The sequence below is a fragment of the Chenopodium quinoa genome, unplaced genomic scaffold (genome assembly GCF_001683475.1).
Source record: "Chenopodium quinoa cultivar QQ74 unplaced genomic scaffold, ASM168347v1, whole genome shotgun sequence".
Classification (NCBI taxonomy): domain Eukaryota; kingdom Viridiplantae; phylum Streptophyta; class Magnoliopsida; order Caryophyllales; family Amaranthaceae; genus Chenopodium; species Chenopodium quinoa.
This window is the reverse complement of record NW_018742484.1, coordinates 2,410,974-2,425,191: the sequence shown is the minus strand read 5'-3', so window position 1 is coordinate 2,425,191 and position 14,218 is coordinate 2,410,974. Positions and strand designations below refer to the sequence as shown.

Below are 14,218 nucleotides of genomic sequence, written 5' to 3'. Positions count from 1 at the left end.
TTGCTAGAAACCAACTACGGTCTGTAAGCGTATTGTGTAATGGGCTTGCTACTAATTATAACCGGATTCTATAAGATCACACATATAAACTCGGGTTGGATCGTATATACACTAAGCCCAAAATAGGGCATGGTGGCCGGCTTAAGTAGTAGTATTAGGGTTTTGGGAATTATCTTCTTATGACCTTATCTATATGATAAACAAGGATGGACTAGTGTCATAATATAATTCATAAGAAGAATTCCTAAGACCACTACTATCAACGCTTCCCATAAAAGTAAGAGAGAGTAACAGTTTCTTCCTCCTTCTTCCGTACTAGCATACGTGGGGATCTTCCTCGGGTTTGTGGACCACGTAGAGGAATCACAATTGGGGTTCTTGATCTCCGAAGGAGGGCTATCAAAGGCTAAAAGGGATTACACGCATCAAAGGTATATCTAACTCCTATTATGTGATTCATATTGATTATATGCATGAGATCAATCCTGTTTACATGTTTAGGAAGCGTTCCTGAAATTCCACTATCACATCTAATAAGCTCTACAATTATATATATATATATATATATATATATATATATATATATATATATATATGGGATCATGTGAGAACACATCCCTTATGTAAGAACACTCTAATATATATGAACAAATCTACACCGTTGATTTGCTTAGATCTAACCGTCCATTTTCACTATTTAATAATGGCATATATGTAAATTTAAATTTCAGCTACTTATCTCTTTCTCTCTCTCTCTCTTCCCCCCCCCCCTCTTCCTAGTGTATTTGGGCGGAAATTCATCATCAAAATATGGTAAGTTTATCAATTTTATCATCAAATTCTTCAACGTTAATAGATTTTTTCAATGTATAATGTTCAATTTTTTTTTTAATTTTTCATTTCTTACAGCTTAATTTTTTTTTTAATTTGTGTTCGATTTTCTTGGATTAATTTTTTCAATTTCTGTTCGGTTTTTTGGCTTAATTTGTTCAATTTGTGTTCCGTTTTTTTTTTTTTTGCTTAGTTTATCACTTTGTGTTCGATTTTTTCAATTTCATCATCAAATTTTATGAATTTTGTGTTTGTGTTGATAATTTTGATGATATTTTTCTGATTTTGTGTTTTTATGGACATTTAAGTCCGTTTTTGCTCAATTATTTCATGTAATTGTGTTTATTTTTTGGACATGTAATGTTTTGGTGTTTGTAGTTACTTGTTAAATAATGCAGTGTAAATGTTTTGTGTTTTAAGGTAGTAATAATTGAGTTCTAATTAAGGGAATGTAATGTGCACACCAAGTGTAAGTCTCTGATATGATGTTACATATGTTTGAGTTCTAATTTACTGAATACATATCATTTAGTCTGAGGGGTAATCATAATTTGCATAAGTTGCTATTCTTGATCTTAATTACATTTTGTATTTTAGCATGTACTTGTGTCCCATTCTTCCTTTAGAGTGTGGTAGTTGTATGTTAGGCTAGCCATGGAATGTGAGACTTTAAGTTCATTGTATAGGTGTGGAATTGAATGTTGAGTTACTAAACTGTTGCACGTCGATGTCTGTCTATATAATTCTTGTTTGACAACATAGCAATACTTTCATTATGTGAATCTTAAATCGAACGTTTATGTGAATCTTAAATCGAACTACTTCAAAATGTGTAGAGAAGTCTAGACAGGAAAAATAAACTTCCAACTTTGTAAACAACACAAAATTTTTAGCACTATACAACAATCATTCGAGCATTAGACAATGCAAACAGATATGAAGTAGGAGCCTACAAAATTTAAAAGTAGATCCAAATTTAGGCAAGATTTGCATTTTTTTAGAGAAATCTGAGGGAGTACATTCTTGAACATGATCTTGTTCAATGTGCTACTGCAGTCAAGGATTGGTTTCTATAGATTCTAAGTTGTTGTAGGTGTAGTTGTAGTTGCATAATCTGTAGTCTAGCAGTGTCATGCATAATCTGTAGTTGTAATCTGTAGTCTAGTGTCATGCATAATCTGTAGCAAATACTAAAATATTTATTTGCTCATTTGACAAATGAGCAAATACCCAACAATTACATACTACACCTTACACCTAACTAAGATAACTTCTATTTTTCAGAGTGATTGATGTTTACTTGCTATCATCATTTTCCAATCCCCAACAATTACATACTACATCTTACCTACTATGCTTGCATGGTAATTAGTCAATTAGGACTAAATTTTGGGGATGCTTGCATATAGTGCTAACCTGTTCTCTAGCATGATTTGGTAATGCTGCTCTATGCATATTTGTATTTCATTAGTGATAGAAATGGTTAAAATCATAATTTACTTCCTTCGAATAGTGTCAATATTGTGGCTGAAATGGCTGTGTTATTGTTGTTGTTGTTGTGTGTGTAATTAGGTAAGGTGAGGGTGGAGTTGTGGTGTAAGATAAAAGCTTTGGTCAAGGTTAATGATTAGGCAGTAGGTTGTCGGCTGATTGAAGGTAGCAGCATAGAGAAGAGTTTAAGATTGAGCTTTTTTGAGTTTTGTTTAATTTTTTTATTAGGCAGTAGGTTGTTGGCTTTTTTTTATTTTTAGAGGTATTGTCAATGTGACTTAGTACAACGAGTCAGTGATGGCTATAAAATTTACTTTTTAGAGGTTCTACCATTAGACGTTTCATGCACATGGAGTAAAATTTACTCTTTAAGAATAATGTAAGTCTTTCATATTATAGTATCATTAATAATAAGATGTTTTGGTCTTGTTTGCTTATTCAATAATAATTTATTAGATGACTAATTTTTTTTTTTATTTTTTTTTTTGCTTATTTGTTAATTAAGTAAATAAATCTTGCTCATTTGTCAAATGAGCAAGCAACTATTTGCTCATTTTCAAATGAGCAAATTATTTTTTACTCATTTTGTAAAATGAGCAAATAATTCTTGCTTATTTTGTCAAATCAACAAGCAATTATCTATTATATTATTCTGCTCTACCTTCACCTTCCTTCCTGCATTTATATTTTTTAAAATTTTCTTGTTGCTTTATTTTTTCTATTTTATTTCTTACAGGTGATATTCATGAAAAAATTTTGTGTGAAGTACACTATGTCAATAATTTCAAGTGAAGTAAACACAATTCAGTCCGTTAAAGAAAATCCTCAGAAGAAAAAAAAAGCAAAAGAAAGTTTCTGTTAAAGCTGAAGAAGAAAAGGCTGAAGGAGCAAAGAAGAAAAGGCTAAAGAAAGCTACTTGTTAGTGAAACCTCAGTATTTTACTTGGTAATGTTGATTTAGATACTTGGTAGTGTTGATTTGGCTTTCTAGGTTTAGGGAAGTAGGGAAAGAATGATTTTATCAACCAGTAAGCAGTTTAGTAGTGTTGATTTGAATCGAAATTAGATACTTAGTTAGAATCGAAATTGTCTTTGTTAGTCTTTGAATGATGTAAAAATAATGTAAATTGTTAATTTAACAAGAGGCTACCCTTTTGATTATGTTGACTTTTGTGGTGGTTATATTTGAATCGAAATTGGATCGATCTATGTTTAGTTTTTACTTGAAATACTTTGTCATTTATACGTAGCGTTTATTTGAAATATTTGCTCATTTTACAAATGAGCAACGAACTATTTGCTCATTTGTCCTGTGAGCAAAGAATTGAGTAAAGAAATGCTTGCTGATTTACAGAATGATTAAAGAAATGTTTGCTCATTTGACAAATGACCAACTAACTATTTGCTTATTTGACAAATGAGCAACTAAGTTGTTGCTCATTTGTTAAATTAGCTGTTGCTCATTTGTTAAATTAGCAACTAAGTATTTGCTCATTTGACAAATGAGCAACTAAGTATTTGCTCATTTGCCAAATGATCAAAGAAATATTTTCTTATTTTACAAATGAGTAACTAATTATTTGCTTATTTGACAAATGATCAAACTAATGTTTGCTCATTTCACAAATGAGCAAAGAAATGCTTGTTGATTTAATGAATGATTAAAGAAATGTTTGCTCATTTGACAAATGATCAACTAACTCATTTAATGAATGAGTAAAGAAATGCTTGAACAAGGTTGTTCGTTGTTGCTCATCATTTCTGTCATTAAACATAATAGAAATAACAAGTCATGAACAAGTAAAGAACAATTCAACAAAACAGTAACAAGTGAATAACACAATAATATAGAAAACATAATTGTAATTGATCTGCTGCAATTCTGCACCCCCTTAAACACACTTACACACACACACACACATACACACTCTCAATAATTAAAACTGAAATCAGATTCTTAAATAAGAACGTACATGGGCAGAAGCAAACACACACGCTTACACATACACTCTTACACTCACACACACACACACACACACGCGCACACATAATAATTTCATAACCTAAATTTAGAATGTAACTAAAATCAGTTTCTGAAATCAGAACTGCAAGCAGAAGGAGGGGGCAGGGGGGATAGGTTTGTGCAGGGAAGAAGAGAGTGGGGTCGGTGTACAGGAAACAGACCAAGAAAGGGGTGGGGCTTGTGTGCAAGCAAGTAGACCAAGGATAACTCATAATATGTTTGCTCATTTTGAATATATTTACTCATTTTAATTATTTTTGCTCATAATCTATTTACATATTTTTTTTCAAAACAACTGTGTTTATTCCTTAACTAACAATCTTTACAGAATTGGTAGCTTCGACTTTATCTGAATCATTATAACTGTTGATTATTGTAAGATTGAGTTATTCATGCTCCTATATTTGGAAAAGAAAAATACATTTTTGTGCATATTGTGTATACTGAGTACTTATAGATCCTTGAATTACCTGTGAATCTAATTAATATTTGCTCATTTTAATTCTATTTTGCTATATAACAAGTTCAAAAAACAGTAAGAAATGTTCTATTCTACATATTAAGGTTTGCTCATTTAAATTTATTTGCTCATTTTAAATTTGGTTGAAAATAAGAACATAATAACATCATTCAATTGAAAATAAGAACCTACTAACAACATAATAAGAGCATTCAATTGAAAATTCATAATATTTCTTAATCTTGGATCATAAGTTTAATCTGACATCATTACAATCACTATGAAATTTAATCTTATATTATTAAAATCTCTATCAAATTAATCCATCCTAAATAATTGATTCAATTCAAAAAAATTCAAAGAAGTAAATTCTGTCAAATCAATTATTGATGCAATTAAACATGCAATTCGAAAATTAACATGTAATTCGATATTTTAATGAATATTCTAAATTAACATGTAATTCAATAATTGAAGCAATTCCAAAATTTTCAGAGCTGTAAAATCAAAAAAATTTGAACATTAAGATTAACATGCAATTCAAAATTAAAAGTACGAACAAACCTCAATGATTGATGAAATTGTCGACCGTTGAAATTTTTTACTGTTTAACAAGAATAGGAGAGAGAAATTGTCGACCGATGATAATTTCTAATTAGTTGCCATTGTTGAGCTTTGAGGTGCAGAAAGAATAGAGAGATTACTTGTGAGAAAGAAGAGCATAATTAATGAATCGCCATTGATAATTTTTGAGCTTTGATTTGCAGACAGAATAGAAGAGAGAGGATAAAGCAGAGATTGAAGGTAACGAAATTTCAATATGCATAATTGTTAGTTAGGAAGGCTTTTGGTTATAATCTCAGCTATTGGATTTAATTTGATCTAATTTAGCGGCTGAGATTTGTCCTCATATAAGGTGTGAGTTCTCATATAAGGGGTGATTCTCACCAAATCCCGACCCTACTATATATATAGTGTCCTCATATATATATATAGTGTCAAGATTCCAAATGCAAAGAATAAAAGAGAATGGAGGGAGTATCTTTTTCTACTACCTAGCTCTCAATGATTTGTGTTTCTTGATTATTCCTTATTTAGTTTATGATATTATTTCTTCCAATTTTGTAATTGTATATGATTAAACACGTAACATATAGACTATGCATCTTCTTAACTTATATACTTATGATGTGTTTCGATGTTTAATTTTGGAGAGAAAAGGATGTATTGGAAGAGAGGGGTGACAAAAACTCTTGTGTGCACCTGTCTTAAAATAATATTATTGTAAATCTGAGATCTATACAGGATAACAACTGACGTTATGTTGAATATAGTGACCCTAATTTTAACATAGTGGTCCTAGTTTTAACATAATAACCATTATTAAAATTTGTACAAGCCTGATTTGAGGTTCCAATGTGTCAGTGACGTTAAGTTGAACATAGTAACTCTAATTTTAACATAGTGATCTTTAATATTCATACTGACCAAGTGACCAGTATATTAAAATCTTCATTATAAAATATATTAATCTTTTATGACTATAAAATATATTAATCTCTTATGACCTTTATTATAACACATTGACTTTTATTTTAACATAATCACCTTTAATTTAACATAGTGACATTTTTATAGTGACCCTAATATTAGGGGTAGGTCTATTTAAGAGTTTGTAGAGGGGTGAAGGGTCCTTTTTCTCTTGTTTGAATGAATGATCCTCTATTTCTGCGGATAAATCTTGGACTCTTGGTACATACTCGGCGAACACATACCTTGACATTTTTGAAAATAATGTGAACTTTCTATAAGATATTAAGGTAATAGTACCATTAAATAGTATTATAGCAAACTCATACCCTTAAATATGTGTATATAAAATTCAAAAACATAATACCCCCTCTGATAATACAAACTACATTCAAGAAAAAATTTCCAAATAGGAGTAGTAAAAATAATACAAAGTAATAATACACATAAAATTCTGAACATATATAAAAATGTAACTCGATATTGTACTTCGTAGAGTAATATTCCATAATTACAAACTACATTCAAGAGCAATGGTAATATTATTTCACACCTATAATTATTCAATGATTTTTAATTTGTGAGTAACAGATTGACACTATTATATCATTTATACAAAGTATCAATGATATTTGTGGAAATTTAACATTCGAAACAAACCGTTTATCCTAAAACTTTAATAAACAATACAGGCATCACCCAGATGCTCAAACACAAGTACGCAACTAATAATTGCAACCAAAAGAGGAAGTTTTTTTTTTTTTTTTTTCATGGTTTGGTAAGGAAGACCTTAACCAGATCTCAACCCTCACAGTATTTTTGGTCCAGTATTTGCAGGCCAGACACTTAGGATTATAGGGGAGGGTAAGGGAATCGAAAGAGGAAGTTGCATCTAATAAATTGGACATGATTTTGCCCCACTACTAAAAGAAACTGGGCTTCATACAACAGTAAAGTATACACGTGAGTCCATTTGTTTATGGTGTTACATTATCATAATGTGGTTTGACTATTTTAAGTAAAAATTGTTGTTTTCTTTCTAACTTGTGATAATGACAAATCTGTTGACCAAGTATGTAGGATAACTGATAAAGCCAGTTAGCCAGCTAATTTTATATGAATGGACCCATTAATTACAATTTCTGATATTACCAATCTTTATCAATGTTACGTGTCTCTGATAGCAATTGTATAGTAACGGTTTACTGCGAAGGAGGCTTCGCTAAGATATGGCGATATGCCGATATCTATTTCTCGTCATTAGTTATACTATCCAACAAAATAATGCGATGACTTCCTTGGTGACTATCACAGGTTTATATAATTGATAATCCTTTATTATTGGTTTACTTCTACCAAGGGGCAAATCGATGACTTCCTTGGTGACTGTGATCTCTATTAGGGCTGTTTAATATTAATTTTTGGAGTAATTTAACCTTTAGTGTTTTGGCCAATTTCACAATACTCAATTTGAAATATATGGTTTGACAAAGCATTAGGAGACGTGGACTTAGTAGATGATGTAGAGCTAGGCATCGTCCGTGTCGGGCGTGCCTCGCTGGGCTAGGAGGAGGGTCATGCCAGGCCGGGTCGAGCCATTAAATGGCACACTCCAGCCCACGTGCTTGGCGGGCTGGTCGTGCCGGGCCACGGAGTAACCCATTATTTTTATTATTAATTTATTAATTTTATTATTGATTAATTAATTTTAATATTTTTATTATTTTTATTTTTATTATTGTTTTTTCATATTATTATGGTTTTTTATAATATTTATTGTTATTGTTTTTATTTTTATTATTTATAGTTTTTTTAATTGTTTTTATTATTATGGGTCGTGTCACAGGCCGTGCTAGCAGGCCAAAAGTTCGTGCCGCCTGCGGGCTCGTGCCAAGTTCGTGTCGACTTTTTTATATTTTTGTTCACGCCACGACCCACGGCCCACTCCTCGTTTCTCGTGTCGTGCCATGCTGCTAGCGGGCTCATGCCGTGTCGGGCTGCTACCGTGCCGTGCCCGTGCTGCTCGCGAGCCGGCTTGGCCCATGCCCAGCTCTAAGTAGATGGTACTTTTCTTTTGAAGTAGTTTTTTTCACAAACCTAATAAAAAATTGGCAAAATTGGCCGCAACACCCTGAAGTATGGCATAGGTACGTTGAGCACCCTAAACTATGCGTAGTAGTCAAAACACCACCAACTATAGTATTAGGTGTGACGTGTGCCTTAAATGAAAATTTCCGACCACTTATTTCATCGGAGGTTTAATAAGGTTTAATTTAGGGAAAATCCAAGTTTATATCTGTGATTAATCTGTAAATATATCTCCTCTCACAATATAATGTTACTGTCGAAGATTAATTTGGGCTCCCTCTTTAATTTATTTAGACACAAATAGATTTACTTCCGGTGAATCTTATATAATACTCCGCACTTTGTAGATTCTAAGAAGGGCATTACCTAACTGAGATGATGTGGATCAAAGAGGAAGGAGCAACGGAGGAAGATCCCAATTAATGCCAACCAACAAAAATAGTTGGGTGCCTTCAGTGTAATAATATCATCTTTTGTTTGATTTCAATTGCTCTTAGTGCCCTCTTCATAACAACTTTCTATTTCAAAACGGTGAAGTAGGTGTGCCTTAAATTCAACACTACACCTCAAGAGAGAACAACATCAAAGCATTGCATCTCACAACACAATATAGCTTTACAATGTATAACAAATAGAAACTACTCAAACAATTTTAAAATTTCAAATACAATTATACAAATTATTTTAATTTCAAACTTGAAGCTTTCGTAGTGGAGAAGGGTATAATATCTAGCCAAAAAGGTCGAAACTTTATTTTTTTAACAACTTACGTTGCATTTATTTGTAAGTGGCAATTCATTCTGATAAATCGTTCCATATCCTAACAAAATGACACAAGAACTTTAAAAATAGATAAGATAACCAATGTGGTGAAACTAATTATTCTTTCAAAAGGATCATCAAAATTATACAAGTATGAACAGTCATCTTCAATTTCATAACCATAGAAAGGGGTGAAATATTGAAAAGGACAATTCATTTTCATTTTTCATCACAAAAGATTTTTATAAAATCCCAACAAAATGACTCCAAATTCTTACTTTGACTCCCCACTAAGATCCAAAAGCTAAACAGCAAAATATTGGATCATCCATTTTGACTCCCCTTTTTTATTTCAAAACCTTTTGTCAATTAGAATATACCCTTTTACCTAAACCAAATAAAATACTAACATACCAACAAAACCAAACTTTATTACACCACCTTTTTAATTTTTTCAATATTTTTTTTGGTAATCGATACATAGATAATAAACTAATCACATACCATTACCATTAAAAACACTATAATTACTATTATAATACCTGCTAATCACCTTGCACTTGACCACATTATCATTAACATAGAACCCTGGTGCAACCATTATCCTAACCATTGTAGGTATCAACTTCTTAGCCTTATCACCACCCATATCCTCCATATAAACCAGGTCGAATCGAGCCCCCTTTTCGACCCGGAATATCATTAACGGCGGGTGAACCGAATTTGCCAACAAATGGACCAACCAAACACTCTTAGACGCCCCGAAAAACGCTTGCAAAAGCGGTTCCGGCCAAGCCCTATTCCATCCCAACATATTAACAATCTCACTCATTTTCCTATCACAAAATCTACTAAACTCCTCACTAAAATGTTTAGTCCCTTTATTTAACACCTCCTCCCATGCTAACTCCTTCAACCCATTGTACGCCGAGTAGTTAGCCTCACACCGATCAATCGGGTTCAGGATCCGATCCGTGGAGCTCTTTCCGAACCCGGAACACTCGAAATCCTCGTAGAAAGAAGCACTCAGTAAAGCCTCCAGGTAAAACTGGAGACTCCTATACTGATTGCTGTTCGAAGACGATGACGACAGCTTGAAATCGTAGGATCGTAAGATCGTACTTAACCTCTCGAACACCTTAACCCCCATTAATTTCAGCTGCGAAGAGAGCGATTTGCTGAGAAAACGGATCGAAGATCGCGCATCGGAAACCGCAACGAGGAAATTCTTGATGATGAGATCATGGTTGTTATAATTGCTTGGGAAGTTCCAAGAAGAACCCGGGCTTGAGAACCGAGCCGGGCTTTGGGCCTGGTTTTGGGTTTGGTTACAAATCTCAAGCCCAGATTTAAGATTATGACAGTAGATTTCCAACCGATTAAGCTTCATCTCAAGTTCAGCCATGGAATATTTCAGTTTCGAAGCTTCTAGAATCGCTTCATCTCGTCTTCTAGTAGCTTGTACAAGTTTATGCGAAAGTTCCGCCACCGCAATCTTCCAGTGCTCCTCCCTCTCCGCGGCCGACGAAGTTTCCGGCGCCGGCGACGATGACGGTTTCGGACTCCGGCGTGAGATTCCGGCGATGAGAGACTTGAACAGGCCGTTAGGACTCGGCGTCGCGGAGGAGGAGAGAGAGTGTTGGTGTTTGTTGAGGTGGTTGTCGACAGGGACGACAACAACGGAGGTTTTCTCGCGGGTTGTCGGACGGCAGTTGTTACAGGAGACAGCACGGTCGGAATAAGTGGCGGAGTTAGAATTTCCCGATGTTTTACGGTTTTTCCCGGCGGGTTTTTTTCCGGGTTCATGAAGTGGGGTCGGGTTGTGGTGGTACACGGTGTCTGTTCCGGCTGATGAGGTGCCGATTGTACTATTATTACTCGGTGTTGTAACTGATCCAAAACGGTGTCGTTCTTCTGTTTCTTCGCTCTCATTTCCTTCTTGTATCTGCAAATCCAACCCAAAACAAAAAAAATATAGTTAAAAACTTAATATTGAATTCAAAAATGATAATGATAACAATAATGTAAAAAGGATTATTGTATCTGATGGGGTCGGGTGTATGAACCAAGAATTTATCTCGAGTGTTCATAACGTAATTAATTAATTAAAACCAACAAAATGAAAGAAAAAGAGATGGGAAAATTACAGGAGTGAAGAGGTGTGAGCGAGAAGGAAGAGAAGGGCTGACAGAGGAAGAAGAAGGAGGAGCCATAATTGTTTGTTGTAGTTTGTACAGAGTAGTATTTCCAAGTGACGACTAGAAGAACGGTAGATTTGTTTTTATGTATTTTTTTCTCTCTCTTAATATGTATGTTTAAGTACGGTTTGGAAGAAAGGATGGTCCAAAATAAAAATAAGAAAAATGAAAAAAATAAGCTAATGTCAGGAAGTAATGGTGGAGATAAAAATTTAAAACAAGGTTTGTTTTTACTGTATGAATTATCAATTATGAGTGTTTGTTTATATTGTGGATAGTTGCACGAGAGGTTGTGCAATTATACATGGCGCTGTTTTCACGTTTTAGTACTGCTGCAGTGCTCACAGGATTCACATATTTATTGGATCAATCCATTACTATTGCACATTATTTTCACTAGTGAGGATTTTTCCCCAAAGTAAGCTTAAAACAAAAATTATTCTGCAAAATGGTTGCGTGGTAAAATTATTTCCCAAACTAAATTTTTAGGTCGGACAGTGTTTTATGCCCTGATATTTTTTTAAAAAAAATTCAATTCGTAAAACGCTATTCGGGACAGCATTTTCCCTATTGACTTTTTTTTTTATTTTAAAAATTCTTATTTTCTGTTTATTTTTAGGAAAAAAAAAAATCAAATGCACATAAGACGCTGTCTGGGACAACGTTTTATATACAAAATATTTGTTGCACATGAAACGCTGTCTGAGACAGCGGTTTATGTACAAATTTTTTGTTGTACATAAAACGCTGTATGAGGCAGCGTTTTTCTGCTGGACTGTAGCACCAGCAGCCAGCAGCCTTTCTTTTCTAATATCTGCCCCATTTCTGCCTCCAACACACCACCCCTAACCTTCAATAAGCCACCACCCTCAAGCCATTCAAAAAACATTTATTATATTAATAATGTAAGTTATATACAACATTCTAGAAAAATCTGGCTACAACAAATAAATCAGCTAATACTATCCTGACTCATTTATTCGTGGTAACTGTTCGCTATCCTGTCTATCGGCCCTCCGTCTGACATTACGCCGCCTGTAATGAGTAATGGTGGTGAATGGGTCTCGGGGCGGTGGGGGAGTCTGCTGGCTGGACGATGGGCCCTCCTGGGTGGGGGTGGGCGCAGAACTGTGGATGATGTAATCCTTTGCGTCTCTGGGTGACGTAGGGTCACCTCCACCGCTGCTCTGGCTGAGCTCGAACTGTGAATGGACGGAGTGGTCATCATGACTGTCCCGCCGGTGGAGGAGATAGTCGTGACCATATCTCTGTAAGGTAGGGACGCCCATATCTCGCACCCGCTCGACCTGGGCTCTGGTGGGTCCGTTTGTAACGGCGACTGATAGTGTATCAACCATCCCCACCATATCCGCCGCCTGCAGTAATCATCGATCAGTCAGTTGTATGATATAGAAATTTAAAAATTGAGGACAATAAGTAGAATAAAAGAAACTCACATATCCGCTAATGATGTCATATGCTGGATGGTAATGTGTGGATGGTGGTGTATAGCTAGGGTTGATGAAACGTCGTGTAATACGCCTGTACCACACCATGTACGGATCGTGAGGATCCATAACGCCCTGCATTGGATCACCTCCAACGACGAACTCCAACCGTTGCTGCCATAGCTCAAGGAAACGCCAATGCTCCAGTGACCAGTTTGTCTCCTCCTTTCCCCGACGGTCAATGCCGTGAAGGCGTATACTAGTGTCAGAATGCTGAGGGATAGGCTGGCGTAGTCCAAACTGTCTCATAACTCGGTCGGATAGGTGACTCTCCACAACCTCAAAACAGATCAGGGGGACCCTGGCACGCCACTTTGTCTGATGATCCAACAAATGTGTAGGCATGACATCTACCAACTCAGGTACATACGGATCCCATGTCATCTGCAATAACACAACAACAGTAATATCATGAATAGGTTAGTCCACAAACAGTATACACATTACATAAATGTTTACAAGTATCTTTTAAGTTACCACCTGATCCTCGGTGAGTCGGTCTAGGGCGTCTTAGTAGTATAGAAGACCCGTCGCCCCATGCGCATGTGTGAGTCTGGGGACCACCCACCTATGGCAACAAATTGTTTTAGTTTGTCATCCAGCAAAATGAAACCGTATGGGGGCAAAAAAGAATGACAAATGTTACAGACCTACAACCGTACGCTTCATCAGGTGTAGGGAGCGGTGGAGCGATGTACGGGTGGTACTGCTCGTCCCGGTCCTGCTGCCCCCGACGATGTACAACAGGCCTACCTAGTCTGCCTACATGGATGTGCTCCCAAGCCCATTACTGTAATACCAAAATACAAAACTATGTTAAGTATAACGTAAGTCATTGCCAAACTAGCTTGTGGATAATTAGGTGGGTTACCTGAAGCACGATCAGAGGTCCTCCGATCTCGATTGAACCACGGTAAGAGGCTCTACACAGGTGGCGATACAATGTCGCCAAACAGGCACTACCTTAGCTGTATCCACGGATATGGTCCCAGTTGTGGTCTAGCAGCTGTAGGTAAATAAGCTGGATATGGCTCCCGCTCTTGTTGCCGAACAACACGCCCAATATGATAAGGAACAAGTATGCTCGAGGGTGTCTCTGAATCATGGCGTCATCAGCGTCCGCAGGCTGCGCATGAAAAGAGTACGTCTCCTGTCTCCATCTCTCCACTAGCGCAGTGACAAGCGCTCAATCGATCTCTCGGAACGCCATCCGTTGAATACCACCAAAGCCAGCGTAGTCGATGTACGCAATAATGCGTGGATCGACAACCCAATCAGCCATAACCCTGGTAGTGTAGTGCCTGCAAACCAACATCTTCGCTACATCG

General features: G+C 35.6%; 1 protein-coding gene across 1 annotated transcript; it reads right to left on the bottom strand.

Moving 5' to 3' along the window:
* Positions 1-9,327: 9,327 nt before the first annotated feature.
* On the bottom strand, positions 9,328-11,664 carry LOC110719373 (IRK-interacting protein-like). The gene is made up of 2 exons (XM_021898295.1): positions 11,332-11,664; positions 9,328-11,129 (listed from the first exon to the last, which is right to left on the bottom strand). Exons 1-2 carry the CDS (start codon positions 11,395-11,397, stop codon positions 9,681-9,683), a joined length of 1,515 nt encoding a protein of 504 aa, XP_021753987.1. The 5' UTR covers positions 11,398-11,664; the 3' UTR covers positions 9,328-9,680.
* Positions 11,665-14,218: the final 2,554 nt, after the last annotated feature.